This window comes from Etheostoma spectabile, chromosome 21, assembly GCF_008692095.1.
Source record: "Etheostoma spectabile isolate EspeVRDwgs_2016 chromosome 21, UIUC_Espe_1.0, whole genome shotgun sequence".
NCBI classification, from domain to species: domain Eukaryota; kingdom Metazoa; phylum Chordata; class Actinopteri; order Perciformes; family Percidae; genus Etheostoma; species Etheostoma spectabile.
The window spans coordinates 19743456-19758241 of NC_045753.1; the positions used below are offsets into that span (position 1 = coordinate 19743456).

The 14786-nt window shown below is 40.2% G+C and overlaps 3 protein-coding genes and 1 long non-coding RNA gene across 10 annotated transcripts in view; 1 reads left to right on the top strand and 3 right to left on the bottom strand.

Annotated features, from left to right (window-relative positions):
* Window positions 1-5879, bottom strand: part of cenpt (centromere protein T) — an 8341-nt gene extending 2462 nt beyond the window's left edge. For 2 of the 5 annotated variants that reach the window (XR_004327238.1, XR_004327237.1), the window contains exons 1-9: window positions 5488-5879; window positions 4985-5105; window positions 4770-4902; window positions 4589-4682; window positions 4221-4357; window positions 3285-3339; window positions 3041-3186; window positions 770-2104; window positions 24-304 (exon numbers count right to left, since the gene is read on the bottom strand). Coding sequence is in view for 3 of the 5 variants with exons in the window: in XM_032502431.1 (XP_032358322.1) it covers window positions 26-304; window positions 770-2104; window positions 3041-3186; window positions 3285-3339; window positions 4221-4357; window positions 4589-4682; window positions 4770-4902; window positions 4985-5105; window positions 5488-5573 (2386 nt within the window). In the remaining 2 variants the exon portion in view is untranslated. The remainder of the gene's footprint in view (window positions 1-23; window positions 305-769; window positions 2105-3040; window positions 3187-3284; window positions 3340-4220; window positions 4358-4588; window positions 4683-4769; window positions 4903-4984; window positions 5106-5487) is intronic. The other 3 variants (XM_032502433.1, XM_032502431.1, XM_032502432.1) reach the window with 3 other exon arrangements.
* A 1303-nt stretch (window positions 5880-7182) lies between these two features.
* On the bottom strand, window positions 7183-9418 carry ndufa4b (NDUFA4 mitochondrial complex associated b). The gene is made up of 4 exons (XM_032502558.1): window positions 9155-9418; window positions 7920-8008; window positions 7709-7769; window positions 7183-7511 (listed from the first exon to the last, which is right to left on the bottom strand). The coding sequence occupies exons 1-4, from the start codon at window positions 9194-9196 to the stop codon at window positions 7455-7457; spliced, it is 249 nt and encodes an 82-aa protein (XP_032358449.1). The 5' UTR covers window positions 9197-9418; the 3' UTR covers window positions 7183-7454.
* An 878-nt stretch (window positions 9419-10296) lies between these two features.
* LOC116671306 (protein FAM117A) overlaps window positions 10297-14786 on the bottom strand; it is a 12411-nt gene continuing 7921 nt past the window's right edge. For all 3 annotated transcript variants that reach the window (XM_032502503.1, XM_032502502.1, XM_032502504.1), the window contains exons 8-9: window positions 13511-13682; window positions 10297-12077 (exon numbers count right to left, since the gene is read on the bottom strand). In XM_032502503.1, coding sequence (XP_032358394.1) covers window positions 11783-12077; window positions 13511-13682 — 467 coding nt within the window. In that variant the 3' untranslated portion in view covers window positions 10297-11782. The remainder of the gene's footprint in view (window positions 12078-13510; window positions 13683-14786) is intronic.
* Window positions 12352-12578, top strand: LOC116671341 (uncharacterized). Its single transcript, XR_004327243.1, has 2 exons — window positions 12352-12400; window positions 12448-12578. It is a non-coding gene; the product is annotated as an uncharacterized LOC116671341 (long non-coding RNA).

Consider the following 14786-nt stretch of genomic DNA (forward strand, 5'->3'; position numbering starts at 1 on the left):
GACAGACAGACACACACACACACACCCTCTTCTTCTTCATCCTCCCACTCTTCCTCCTGTTGAGCAGCTTCTTCTTCAGGTGAATGGTCACTCAAGTGCCTACTTTCTTCAATATCATGTGTCCTCTCCGGAAGATTAAAGGAGTTCTCTTTATCAGCATCAGGCTCGGCTTCTGTACAACAAGCATCCTGTGGTTCTTGCGTTGACGACTCGGCCACGTCAGGGATCCCAATACGAAGCCGACCGCTCTCACGGCTTTCCATTTCCAGGCTGCTGTGTGCTTTGGACTTGCCATCAGACCATCCTACATTCAAATAACCACACTTAGAACTTCAAAATACCCTGACATGCATGTCAGTTTATTTAGAGCTGGGAAATATAGCAACGGTTCTAACTAGTAATTAACATTCATTACAACATATTTATTACCAACCAGGCATGATGTTCTAAACACTAACAATATTAAGATGATTATCAGTATTGCAAGAATGGCTTAGTTTATGTCTGTCTTTCACTGTATCACACTACAAGGACAATGTGGTATGGCCAATAAAGGAAATATTTGTATTCATACTAGTACTGACATGATTGGTGAATTAGTCAGTTAGTCAGAAATGTAATTGACAATGCCAACCATTTGGAGATCCAGCTTTTCAAATGTAAGGGCCTGCTGCTTCTCTCTTATGACAGCTTTATTGGTAATAAAACTAGTTGTTAGTTGCAGACCTTAAATCCACTGTGAGAGATTTTTATGTTTTGATGTCCTTACCTTCCTCTGTGGCATCTGCCAAATCTCCACCTGCTTCTTTCACAGGCATGATGAGTCTACCCTCAGAGTGCCTAGCCCTTTGACTGATGTGTTCCAAGTCCTGTTCCTGCTGTTCTGACGCCTGCTCACCATCTTCCTCCCATGGCTTCTCATCATGCTTATATTCAGGTTGAGAATCAGCCAAATCGCCAGATTCAGATTGAGAATTGGCTGCAGGATCCTCTTGATCACTTTGATGTTCTGTAAGATCCCCTTCTTCCTCAGACTGAGACTTGGCTGAAACATCCTCTTCAGGCTGCAGATCAACAGCACCTTCTTCTTCTTCAGTTTGACGGTCTGGTGCACCCTCCTCTTCCTCAGACTGAGACCTGGTTGCAACATCCTCCTCACTCTGCAGATCAACAGTCCCTTCTTTGGGTTGACAGTCTGGTATACCCTCCTCTTCCTCAGACTGAGACCTGGTTGCAACATCCTCCTCACTCTGAAGATCAACAGAAATTTCTTTTTCAATTTGGGAGTCCCCTGCACCACCTTCTTCGGTTTGAGAGTCTGGTGCAACGTCCTCTTCCTCAGACTGAGACCTGGCTGTAACATCCTCCTCACTCTGAAGATCAACAGAAATTTCTTTTTCAATTTGGGAGTCCCCTGCACCACCTTCTTCTTCGGTTTGAGAGTCTGGTGCAACGTCCTCTTCCTCAGACTGAGACCTGACTGTAACATCCTCTTCAGGTTGGGAATCAACTCCACAATGTTTCTCTTCAGTTTGAGAGTCACCTGCACCTTCTTCTTCAGTTTGAGAGACTGTTGCAGGCTCTTCTTCCTCAGACTGAGACCTGGTTGCAGCGTCCTCTTCAGTGTGAGAATCAGCTGCACCTTCCTCAATTTCCAGTCTGTTTTCATCTTCCTCAGACACAGCGGCAGCATCTTCAAGATGACCATCAGATGTACTCTTCTCTTTATCCTTTTGAAATTCAGCTGCATCCGCATCTTCCTCGGACTGAGAAATACCTTTTTCAATCTGAGGTTCAGCCCCCTCTTCAGTTGGAAATGCATACATTGACTTCTCTTTCCCCAGCTTGCTCTGCTCTGCCTCCATCTGCTCCTCCTGCTCCATCTGTCTCTGAAGCTGAGACGCCATCACTGTTGGTTTGTCCTGAGTTGCAACAAAGGAAAAGCTGGAGGTCATGGCATCAGGCCGGGCGTAGAGAGCCGTGTCACAGTGGAGGATATTGGCCGTGATATCAGGTCCACCGAGTTTGCTTTGGCCCAAACTGAAGCCCTCAGATAAGGCAGTCTCACTAAGACCCTGTTCCAATTGCACAAAGCTGCTTAATCCTAAGTGACAGGAAGGGAGAGACAACAAAAGAAAACTCATCAGCATGATGACAGAAGGCAGCAATTGCAGATAACTCAATTATTTTCAAACATATTACACTATTTGCTCCTCCCTCCCAAAACGTATCAGCCATATCTGCTCCCTTCCACCTGCTTGCTCGTGTAGCTGAGCTGGGATTTAAAATGTAAATTAAAATAAAATTTAAAATGGGTCAGAATACACCGGAGGGGGACAATTTTAAGATTAAATTGGCCTGATGTTAAAGCAATCAGTCAATTATTCAAATAAAATAAATCAAGTGCAAAAATAAATTGACAAAAACTATTAAGTAAAAACACAATTTTATGACTGCTGTTAAGTCTCAGTGAGAAATAAAACTGTGACATGGGTACTAATAGTGGGCATTTTTTATTCTTTGACAATTTACAGTTAACAGTGCTGCTTGTTTAGCAGCCCATGCTAAAGTGGACTAAAAAATTGGCATGGTTTTATTTCAGTTACCCTAATAGCTGGTTTGATTTGTATTGAGAGATGATTTTATGAAAAGTTCCCATGCCAATATCTAGGTATGGTGAAGGGTATGTGATGCGTGGGGTATTTCATTCCAATTCTGGGGACAGGCAGCTCGCGGATAGTGAGGAGATGTTCGCTGTATGTGACAACAAATGTTGTAGCCTAAAACACACGTTAAATCACTAAAAGCACCTTTAAGGCATTATGATCAATTTCCAAAAGATGAGTTTTGTATTCCTTTTTTTTTTAATTCAACATTAGCATGTGTTCCTATACTTGCACCACTGTAAATTGTTAATAAATGGTTACCTAATAAATAAACTAATAATCAGTTCCCTCATTGACTTGTAATAGATAGGAACACATATGGAACAAAAAGGACTTTTTGGGCCAATTAGGAAGAGAATTTTAATCATAATCACCTTCCATCTGTCTTTTATTTACAGCAGCACAAAATTCTTCCTCTGAGATTTTTCGACGGTTAGAAACTCTTCTCTGCAAGCCCTTTTTTTCAGTCTGAACATCCACCAAGGGGGTTTTTAGACTCAGAGAAGTGGAACTGCAAAGACTGGACAGACCATATAGTGATATTTTCACTTATTAACATTGCAAACAGCGATATAACTTGTTCCATGTAAAATAAAACAGAATGTTGTAATTTTTCACCTTGACAAAGAAAGTGATGAATGGTCACCTATTGATTCTTCCTTTTCCCCAACATCTGTAAGCACAGATATTCATCAGCGAGTCAATAAAACATACAGTTCACTGATCCAGCTCATACGTTTCTACAACAACCATCACCATCCTCCCATTGTTGCAGCAGGAGTATAATGAGAACATTCCAAATCTATTGTCAATTCAAAATCCTTAATTCCAAACCAAGAAAATTCACATTGTTACAGCTGCAAGGAATAGTGCAAAAAACTACAAAAAGACTCCAAAGATAAACAAAAATAAATAAATATAAGTAAAGAGAATAAATACTAAACGGGTGTATCTACACTATTACATATTATTGCTGGTTTAACAGTCCTCTGTGTGTGTGTGTGTGTGTGTGTGTGTGTGTGTGTGTGTGTGTGCGTGCGTGCGTGCGCACGCTGCCCAAATGTATCAATACACAATAAAAAACATCCTTAGAATCTTACAAAACCCGATTAAAACATTTAAGCCTATCTTTAATTTTTTTCCTTCTTTACGTATTTCATTTCACTTATCTTATTTACTGAGATATCTTACTTTTACTATTATTGTCACTTTTTCCACTTTTAATGTCCTCTACCCATTCTTTTCTGTACTGGTATCCATTTATTTAGATACTGAATTGTATATGCTCCTTCTCCAATCCCTTGTTGGACAATTACTCCAATGGACAATTATTCTTATGAAGATCTGGACCTAAAGGGACAAACTGGGATGGGTGGGTGGGTTGAGGCGTGGGGTACCTTTCATGTTGGTTAATTTCTGCATAACACAGCTATATATTGTTTGTACATATTTGGTCCAGTATGTGCTGTAGAAAATGCTACATTGTTTATGGAAAATCAATAAAAATTGTTAAACAAAAAAAAACATTTAAGCCTATCAATACTTTACACTTACCTCCTCCATCTTTAAGACGCTTTTCAAAAGCTGTTACATTAAGGCTCCGACGTGGTCTCTTCCTGCTCAGTGCCTTTTCAGTACTCGATATGTTGCCAATAGTTAAATCAGGCAAGTCCAACCCTGAAAGCTCTAAACTAAAAATCAAGCAAATATTAACCTGTTATACATAACACAACAATTTAGCCAATTGCATACAAAAGGTCTATATTGCTGAAGAGACTGCAATCAAGGGTGGATGTTGTTATGGCTCAGCAATGACATTATAATATGATTCCTCACAACTAACATCAGTGCAATTTATCATACTGTTGGATAGACATCCCAAATGTCAGAAACATAGAATTTCTGTTACACACACAACTCACCTAGTACGCTTCCTTGTGATGCTGGAGGCTGCTGAAGATGGCTGTGGCTCTTCTGACACAGCTTTTTCATGAACCACAGGGGACTTCACCAGCTCTGAATCATGTGACAAATGACATGGTTTAAAGGACAAGAAAACAGCTGCAACATTATGTAGGAGTAAAGACAGGCCCATGCACATACCTGTCCGCAGGATATTCTTGAGTATGTGCCTCGGTGTGTCTCCATCCTCAAACAGCACTGAGGTTGAAGCAGGCAACTTTCTGACGGAGGCAGTCCTCCTTTTAGTAGCGGGCAGGGATTGCCTGGTTATACTCTGGAAAGAAGGTAGATAGGTCAACTTTATGAGATTAATAAGCATGTTAAACATCAGCATTAACTTTGCTCGCCGGACTCACCTCATGTATTTTGTGTCTCAGGCTGCGTCTTAGGATGTCCTGTGGGGTTTGTGCACCAGCCTCTCTCCTGCTCAGTCTGTTGCTACTTCTGGTCGCGCTGCTAGTCGCCGTTTTGGAGGCACTTAAAACCAGACCGCTCATACTTAGTAAAATACTGGTAACGAAGTTATTGAGACTCATTTCTAACTATTATAAATACAAAACTGATGTGGCAAATGTCCCTGTGTCAGTTGTAAACTTGAGACGTTGGTGTATAAATAGTTCTACTCTGTTTAATTCAAGTTAGTTCGGCACAAACGACCAAATTAAAGCTTGCCATGCCAGGATAAATAGTTAGTTAGCTAACGTTGAGTTAACGTTAACGTTACCTTAAATGCTTTTGCTAGTTTTTTTTAGCTAGGTTAAGGCTTGAAACACCAATAGCTTTACTTCGGTAGTTCTTTCCCAGAAAAAAATAATAATAATTGTAATAATAATCAAAGGTCAAGGTGCTGTTGAAGTACCTGCGGGTGATGGGAGCCCTGGGTGTCTCGGTGCTGAGAATGTGTTTCAGCAGGACCCGAGCAGACAAGTCCTCCGTGGGGTCCATTTAGAAACCGAGCCACAGTCAGCTGGTTAGTTGCTGTTAGCTAACAAACGTCTGTCGACGGTAAACAGAAGCGTTAACCGTGTTAAGCTGTTGCTATTGTTTATATCGGGCGAGTCCAGCAAACAAAGCTGCGCTGAGGACAATGTCATTCATTACAAGGTGTCGCTAGTAACATTTGTTGCCCTCGACTGTCTAATGTTGTCTTTCTTTCAACCACGGCTGTGGTTGTTACAACGGATTCATTCCTCCCACTGTCCCGCGTTATTTTTAAGCGGAATATCGCGAGAAGTAGATTTTCTTCTTCTATTTTCGCTAAATGGCGGTTTGCCACCAACCGGAGCGTTGTCGCCGCCAATCGAAGAATCTAGTGAACACGGGGTTCAGTGTTTTGTAGAGAATACACAAAACATATTATAAATTGGCACATTTTGTTATGTGACTTGTGTAAAATGATTGTTTTTAAACCAGTTCCCTTGTCCATTCAGAGTAGCATAATGTCCCTGCAGGATACCTGTATTTCTCACCAGAATTTGTTTTCCATTTGTTACAGCAACGGCACACTCTGCTGGTCACAACAAAGCATTACCCGCTGGTAGAAACAGGCAGGATGGATGGAATGAAGCCAAAATTGTCAAGCAGTAAGAAAACATACTGTGTTCTGATGATCTAAAAGGTTAGTCATCTTAAGGAGAGGGAATTGTTGAAATTGGACATCTCTTAAGAGATGGGGTGTAGGCCTATAATTATAGAATAATCACCATACAGTAAAACCATTATGGGTGAACAAGATATGCATGTCGTGTTACTTAAAAGAAAATGTCAAATGTATACTTAGCTGATAGGTTAAATTTGTTAACAAACCAATGATACAACCTTTGTAACAAAGACTAAAGAACTTTTTTTAACTGTTGACTCGGCTGTCTAAACATATTACAAGTAAACTTATCTCCTTAAAAACTATTTAAAAAATGTATTTAATACAGTTATGGAAAAGGTGAAAAACAGCTCCAACAAGTGGTAATGAGAGCTTTCTCCTAATATGGCCAGTGTTGTTAACAACACATTATCAGTGGTGTTTACCTCTCCTGACCTGCTGCAGTGTTACTGACATGGACTATAATAATTTGATGAACTCAAAGCAGCTGCCGTTCTCAGGCATCGCTGTCCACTGTGGATGTATTCTCCACAGTCCGCAAAACCTTAATATGTGACAGGAAATGACTGGATTTCCCCTAATTTAGGAGCTCATTAGGTCAAATGCTTTACATACACTGTTTACCTTCACATCAACATCACACGATACTTTTATAATACCTTATCCTATAATAATGGTTGCACTATAGCACACTACCAAATACCTATTCTGCTTATGAAACCCTAAGATGGGATTTCTAGTGTGCTTTTAGGCTTTTGTCAAAGCTACTACTAGGCCTGGAAACGCCTTGGGATCCCCCAATCGGAGCTGGTTAATGCGGCTCGGGAAAGGGAAGTTTGGGGTCTCCTGCTGGAGCTGCTCCCCATGTGACCCGACACTGGATAAGCAGACGAAGATTGATGGATGGGTACTACGGACTTAAACTGTGCACAAAAATAACCATGACAGTGAGCCATGATTTAAATAGTTTTAATAATTAACACAGAGTCAAAATTAAATTCATCAGTTGGTGAAACAGGTGGTTGCCTGTTTTATTCAAACAATCATTGATAAGTGAAGGATCCCTTTCCTCCTTCACATTGGAAATGATCTGATTGAAGAGTGCAGCACGCAGTGCAATTCAACCTTCATTCAGTGGCATGGGTTTGTTTTGTATTTGGCAAAAAGTGCAAAAGCTCATCCCACTGATGACAATGTCAGAGACATAGGTGTGAAGACACAGCAGCTTAGAAATCAGGCCCCTCCTTCTTCAGCTTGGAGTAGTCCATGTTAACTTTGAAGAGCTGGAAATCCATGAACAAATGTGGACAATCAGTATGAGGGAGGGAATATGGACTTTGAGGCAAGATAACAGAAATGGCTTACGGTTTAAAACTAACTGAGCAGCCATATAAAGAGGTATATCCAACTGACAGTAAGTGATACACATGCATCAGAAGCGAAGAACTTATTAAGGCAAAATGTACTCTGAGGCTCATACTTTGTACTGTTGTGTGGGCTGCAGGTTGTTCCAGGGCTCGGGGTTGTTCTTGCGATCCCATCTGAGGACATAAAACAAGAAAACTCTTTAATGTGAGTTTATCAGGGTTCATCATTATCATAACCTTAAAAACACACACTAAGGTTTAATAAATAGCCAACCGAGTGCTGAAGGTACTAATTATACTTTCTCAGATGAGATGGAGACTCACGAGACATCAGGGTTTTTCAGAGCCAGACGGCCCAAGTACATCATGCTCATGGTTGCCCCGCCACCGATGAAGATGAAGAGTGGGATGAGCTGGTGGGCAAATAAGAGAAATGAATCGCAGTGCATGTATCAATTATAACTTAATTTGTGAAACTAACCAACAACAATGAATTTATAAGCTACTGGATGTATTCTAAACAAAGGACTTCTTTTCTTTCAATTGAATCATTTCAGATGTAAACGTGAACCAGTTGTCTTTCCAAGTCTAACATAGGATAAGAATACTTTAGTGAATCATATTTCTATCCTGGTAAGGATCTCTTGACCTCTAAGGTTTGTCTATTTTTTCTTGTTGTGGTCTCAACCCCTTGTTTAACACGTGTATTCCACCCCAGCAGCACAATTACACATGTGAGATGCTAGTGCACAGCTTTTGAAATATAACATACGATTTCAATTTTCCTATCTAGGCCTACATCGTGACTTTTCCCTACTGGATCATTTAAACACCGAAAATTTTTATGGAAAGCTTACACTGTTTAGAAGACATTTCTACCCAGTGGTTTATTATTATAGGCGCTGCCGTAAAGCAAACCGTTTCACCCCGTCGTCCTTGGATACATTGTACATTGCTCATGAGTCACGCTGGTATGAGGACCAAATAAGTGTACGTGCTGCAGCGACCCACACATATGGCTGTGGACATGAAGATTTTTGTCTTATAATAGACGAGATTTCGCACTCTATAAACTATTACAATTATGGCGACCTGAATGCCTCATCGGAGCAGGTGGTTTAATCATTAAAGAAAAAAAATAATCCTGTCATGTAGCGGCTTATAAATAGGCTATAGTAGGATACACCTCTAATGTTACAGGTGTAAGGATAACAGCAGGAATAGTGTTGAGAACAGAAGATAACGGCGGATTGTAGCTTGAAATAATTTTCCTTAATTGCCTTTATCGCCACTCTGCGTCTAAACTGTCAAGACATTTCAGCAGTCATAGACATAACGTTATATTAATGTGCCGCATAGGTCTGCTGCAAATACATTTCACAGACGTTGCATTAATTGAGAAAAGCTGCACAAATAAATACGTTCATAATCGCACGTCACATAAATTGAGATTTTGTAGGAAACGGGTGCGCGCATAACCACACCATCGCGTCCGCACTGGCGTCTTCAATGTCACCGGGTCGTCCACGCGTTATAAAGACATAAGAGTTTAGACTCACAGCTGGGTGGCTCTTGAGCTGCTTGGCGACGACCCCCAGCATTTCGGACAATCCACTGACCACAGAGTCCGTTAAAGGGAATATCTATCTGCGAGGTGAAATGCGCACGTCCACTGAGGAGCTCGTGGTTTCCTTCAGTCTGAATCTGAATGTACAGCGAACTGTACGACACCTCCTCTACTGTCCCACAATGCAACGCCAACAGCTGTATGTAGGTAGCCTATAAATGTCTACCATGTGTGACTGTATATCATAAATGGGACAGCAAGTGCAAAAAAAAAAGATGTTAAGATCTTGGAGATACATCAGAAAGGAGCTCGTAAAAAAGAACCTGACTTCAGTTTTCTGGCACCAAATTGCAATCTGATCTATTAGAAAACCATAAGAACTGCTCAGCCACCATTTACAAGTAAGACACGTTAGCTCCATCAAGGCAAACAGGAATCATTTTAAAAGTTGAAGGTTTTCCCCTTTTCCCCCTCTCAAGGAGGGCTTTGCTTTTCCAAAGAACTGAAGAGCACTGTAAAATGTGTTAAAGACTGAAGATGCTGAAGATTAAAGACTGTACCAATCTGACCTGCAAGAGAAGAGAAACTAACTCAATTGACAATTATTTACAATTTCCTTCAACAATTTGTCTATACAATGCCAGTAATTGAACATTTCCAAATCAAATCATCACATTTAAGATTATGAAGGAGCTTGAAAAATGACTCAATGACTCACGAATAACTTTAACTAAATCAGTTATCAAAATAGTTGACTGTTAATTTTGTGTCAACTGACTGTTCCAGGACTATGTGCTGGCATTTTTATGCCAATAAGGTAATTAATGGGATTCATTAACTGTTGAACTTGACCCCGTTTTAAAAGACAACTTAGAAATACACAGACAGCACATCTATTCAGGACAAGAGAAATGAAAAGTTTTTAAAACAGCAGTGAACGTCTGCATGATCCAACAGCACCATAGCAGCATGGGGAATTCATTTAAAATGTAAAGAGTAGGTTAACAGTCCTGTGTCCTGATTCCCAGAGGACTCAAATCAGATTACAGGTACTACACCTCTCTGCAGCCATTGGAAATTCAGATCTGAAAGGTTATGACTTGACTAGTTAAATAAATCACAAAAGACAACATGTTATCAGTCATATATTTATATGGACAGAACCTGAGATAACAGCACACCCCCCAGCATCCACACGATTCATAAAACATTGAAATTGAGGCTTGTTTGGAAAAAGACAAATGTTTCAATGCATCAGTATTTCACCAGGATACTAAAACTAGAAGTCAAACGATGAGAGTAGTTAACTCTCCATCCACACACACACACACACACACACGCACACGCACACGCACAACTTCTGTCAGAGACAATAAACCCAGGACCAACATATGGAAGAAACGTCTTCTCCTCCACATAAAAACCCTCTCCTGGAAGTGCATAAAAATCCACCAGATACAGTATCTCATGTAACACCTGCCTCAATTATGCCGACAGAACAAAACTAAAAGTAACAAGTTTTTTTTTTAGCTTATGTTGCAGGTAATTGAAAAAAAAAAATCATATATATAGAAAATACACATAACTACTCTTAAAGTACAAAAGTGAATATAAAAATAATTGCGACTGAAAAGTAGCAGTTAAATTTGTGCAAACATGTCTACCAGAAATAAAACTATGGGAACAACAACAACTTGTCAGCTTGGCAGAAGAACATCTTCAGAGAAAGGATGACACAGCTACACCACTAAAACTGGTTAGGTAGTCAACTAGGTTGTAAAACCCCAAACTAAACATACCATCAAGCACATCTAGAACATCAAGGAATAACAGGGCTTTTGATCCATTAATACATGCACAAGTTAGGAATGCATGAGCTAAAGCGTTTAGGTATTGAAGCTATCCAAATCCAACTACTGGATAAATCCCTTCAGTCAAAAACTATCAAAATATGATTTCATTTTGTCAGGTTCCCCCTCCCCCCCTTCTCTTTTTAAATCAGGTAAATAAAAAAGTACCCAACTGATCTGTCATGTACAGCAACAGGTGCAAGATTGTTTGGTAAAAAGAATTGCAGATAAATATCTTTGAATACTTAAAAAAAAAACAAGCAAACTTAGCCAACAAGGGGTTTTCTTCCTTGACCCAGACTCCTAACATTTTGGACAGAGATGACACACTGCAGTGAGAGTTTAAAAACCAGTGTGTCACAACTTCTTTGGGGAAACGAAACAAAAAAAAAAGAAGAAAAAAATGAAAACGTGAAGCAAGTCACCAACAAATCACATTTCAGGTAGAATAAGACTTCCTCATCTCTCACACACACACTCGTGTTTGGCCAAAAATATATCTTTGGATTATGAAATGACAGAAATGCCTTGATTTAGAAATATCACAATGGCCAGACACCCAAAACAAGTAGCTCATAAAGCATATTCATTGCATTGTGTATGAGTACAATATTATTATTTTTTTTAACATTACTATGTTTTTAACATATTATTTTAAACCTGTATAGAAAAGAAATGGTCCATTCTGGAAAAACAAAGCAACATCAACGAATCTGTCCCAGACCACTGAAATATTTGCATTCACACAGAAAAAAGATCTGCAGCAGTGATCAGAAAGCGAGGCCCTCCCCGGAGCTTTCTCCCCTGACGGCGGCGGCGGCGGGAGGAGGATCTGGAGGAGCAGCCCAGTTGCCAGAGGACGTCGCCTGGCAGGAGCTTGTCCCCTGGCTCGAGCAACTGCCTGCTGGTGAGACGGCAAGGCTGCGGAACAACAGGTCCATGGAGGGGAGCAGGGGCTTGAGGAGGCTGACGGGGCAGAAGGCTGAGCCCCCATGGGGGGTGAAGTTCACCTTGTTGGGGTCTGGGCACGAGGAGATGAGGGCTGGCTTGGGTTGGCGTGGGGCGCTACAGGATGAGACGAGAGGGGCTATAAGAAACCGACGGCAACACTAATTCTTTAAAGTGGTAGAAATGAGGTTTGTTTACACGGCAGACATTGTTGGTGTGACTGTCACTGTTGTGATAGGCTTCCTTGTCCCTTTCAAATTAACTTTAAAAGTTAAGCCAAGATTAGAAGCCACTAGTCACTAGATCTCCAGTCTTTACTCTTCCTAAGGCGTCCTGCACACTGCCTGCGTGGCGTTTTTTCCTCTCCTTTGCACACCAGAAACATTGACGCGCTGCTGCTGGCCTTGTCTGTACACACGTAGGTTTCCCATTGATAAAATGTCATATGAGGAGAGAGTTGTGGAAATTTACTGCAGTCAAGCTGTAGTATACTTCATGTTAAAAATAAATATATACTAATTTGATAACAGCAAAGACTACATCGGCAGTATTGACAGCAAAACAGGCTACAGAATATTTCGTTCTGTATTGACAGGTGAAATATTTGAAAAACTATTTTTTATTATTATTTTAAATTACATTTATGTCAAAACTGAGACTTTTAAACATCAAAATGTAATTTACTAAAAGAATGTGTCAAAATGACAAACATCTTTTTGTATTCTATTTTGTGCGTCGTGTAAAAAAAAAAAAAAGGAGCCTGTCCTATTTCTTGCATGCACGCGTTTTCGGAGCTGCGTCTGAGACGGACGTGTCACCCAGGCAGTGTGCAAGCTCTAACCTGTTAACATGGAAGCAGAAATAAAAAAATAAAAACCAGACACGCCACGCAGCTGATACGCTCACGCCACGCAGGCAATGTGCAGTAGGCCTAAGACTGAAGAGACATTCCCAGCTATGGTAAAGTAAAATCATAAAAGAGAATACTTAACTGCAACTGTAGCAAGAATTATTGAACACTAATTTCACATGACAATATACAGGTTGAGTAAAAACAATGAAGAGACTTAAAACAGGTAGTACTTTAGGCATTAATGACTTAACAGACTGTCCTAACAGAAAAGGGGGGGGGGGGGGGGGGGGGGGGGGGGGGGGGTGACACCCTACTGAATTTCTTTAGGAAGGTTTTTTTAGTATTTAACATATGAGAATATCTGCACATTGTAGATATCAAGGGCAGATAGATTGTATAAGGAATACCACTGGAAGATTTGCCTCAAGTGACGAAAGTTAACAAGACCCACAATCCCACGCCGCTACACTACCAGCATAACGCACTGGAATTTACGGCTGTCTACTTTCATTGTGGGTAATGTAGGTACCAGGTTTAGACAAGGAAGAGGAATGGTGAAATTTAAAAAAAAAAGTCTGAAAATATTGTAGTACTGCAACGTAAAAAACGGTCCGAGTACTCTTAACAGCCCCTTCAAGCTGGTGACTTCTGTGGGTGGGGTGCCTGTCAATTCTGCTCAAACTGAGAACAAACGTACCTGGTCTCCTCCCAGACTCGGATCTTCTCGCAGCCCTCTGGAGGCTCTCTCTGGAAGCAGCAACTTTTATTGGGCCCTGGGGACGATGACATCAGCAGAGGCAGGGAGAGGTCAGCCTCATTCTGGGGGAGGAACGGAGACAGGAGGCACATCTCTGCACTGTCTATCAAACCTGAAAGTAGCAGGGGAAGAAATACGTCTCAGATCAAAAGGTTCTTAAAAGCAAGACTCCTGAGGACAGTTTTTACAACCAGATCTGAGGCAATCTGTCTACATTACTTAATGAGACACTTAATTACAATTCCTTTACGTTTAGCTCAACTCCTGCGGAGACTAAATCCATTTTAGTATTATTATAATAAACTGGAGTTCCTGAGCACTAAAATGATCAATTTGTCGGCCGTATCAAGGATTTTAGATCTGTTCAAGTAGTAGCTAAAAGGTTTGAGATCGTTTTGAATATAGCCAGACCCATATATCTGCAGGCATTTTCCAAACTATGGGTATTAATATTGGCCGTAAATTTATATTTATGAAATAAAAAACGGACGAACCATCCTTCAAACATTTTGTGAGTGTTGGCGTTGCATAGTTTGTCCACCAGAGGGCACTTTGTTGTTCTTGTTCAAAAGGACTAAGTTTCATTTCTTAAATTTGTATTTATACATTTTCTTTATCAGAACGTTAATATATTTTAAAGTTCCTCTGTTCTGTTTATCAAGTTTATTTTTAAACTGCATTATCATATTTTAGTAAGGAGTAAAATAACTAATGTTAAGGAAATCCCTTTGTTTTGTTACACGTTTCTGTATATTTTTTTTAATTACTGTATATATCTGCTGATATATCAGAATATCGGATCAATGAAATCAAATATTTTGTATCAACATCGGCCTTAAAAATCCTTTAGCGGTCATGCTCTAGTTTTGAATATAAAAATGTATCCATGGTTAAGACATTACTCCCATCAATTTAGAAGCAACTAGAATTACCGCCTTGTTGTGCATCTGCCATCCAGTCAAGTTGCAGGTTACATCCATGACGGTACAAATTCATTTAATATGTAGTGAAGATTTTGAAGGAATTCAATAAGAAAGTATTCCATGTATTTTTTGGCAAAACCTGGATGTCACACACCAATACACACTCACACCCTCTATGCAATCACATCCGTTTCAGGATTAGTGTCACCAATTCAGTATCCGACCAAATGTTAAACATGGTCACAATCTCTCCTTTTATTAGGCGTTTAATAATGTCCCAGTGGACTTTTTTT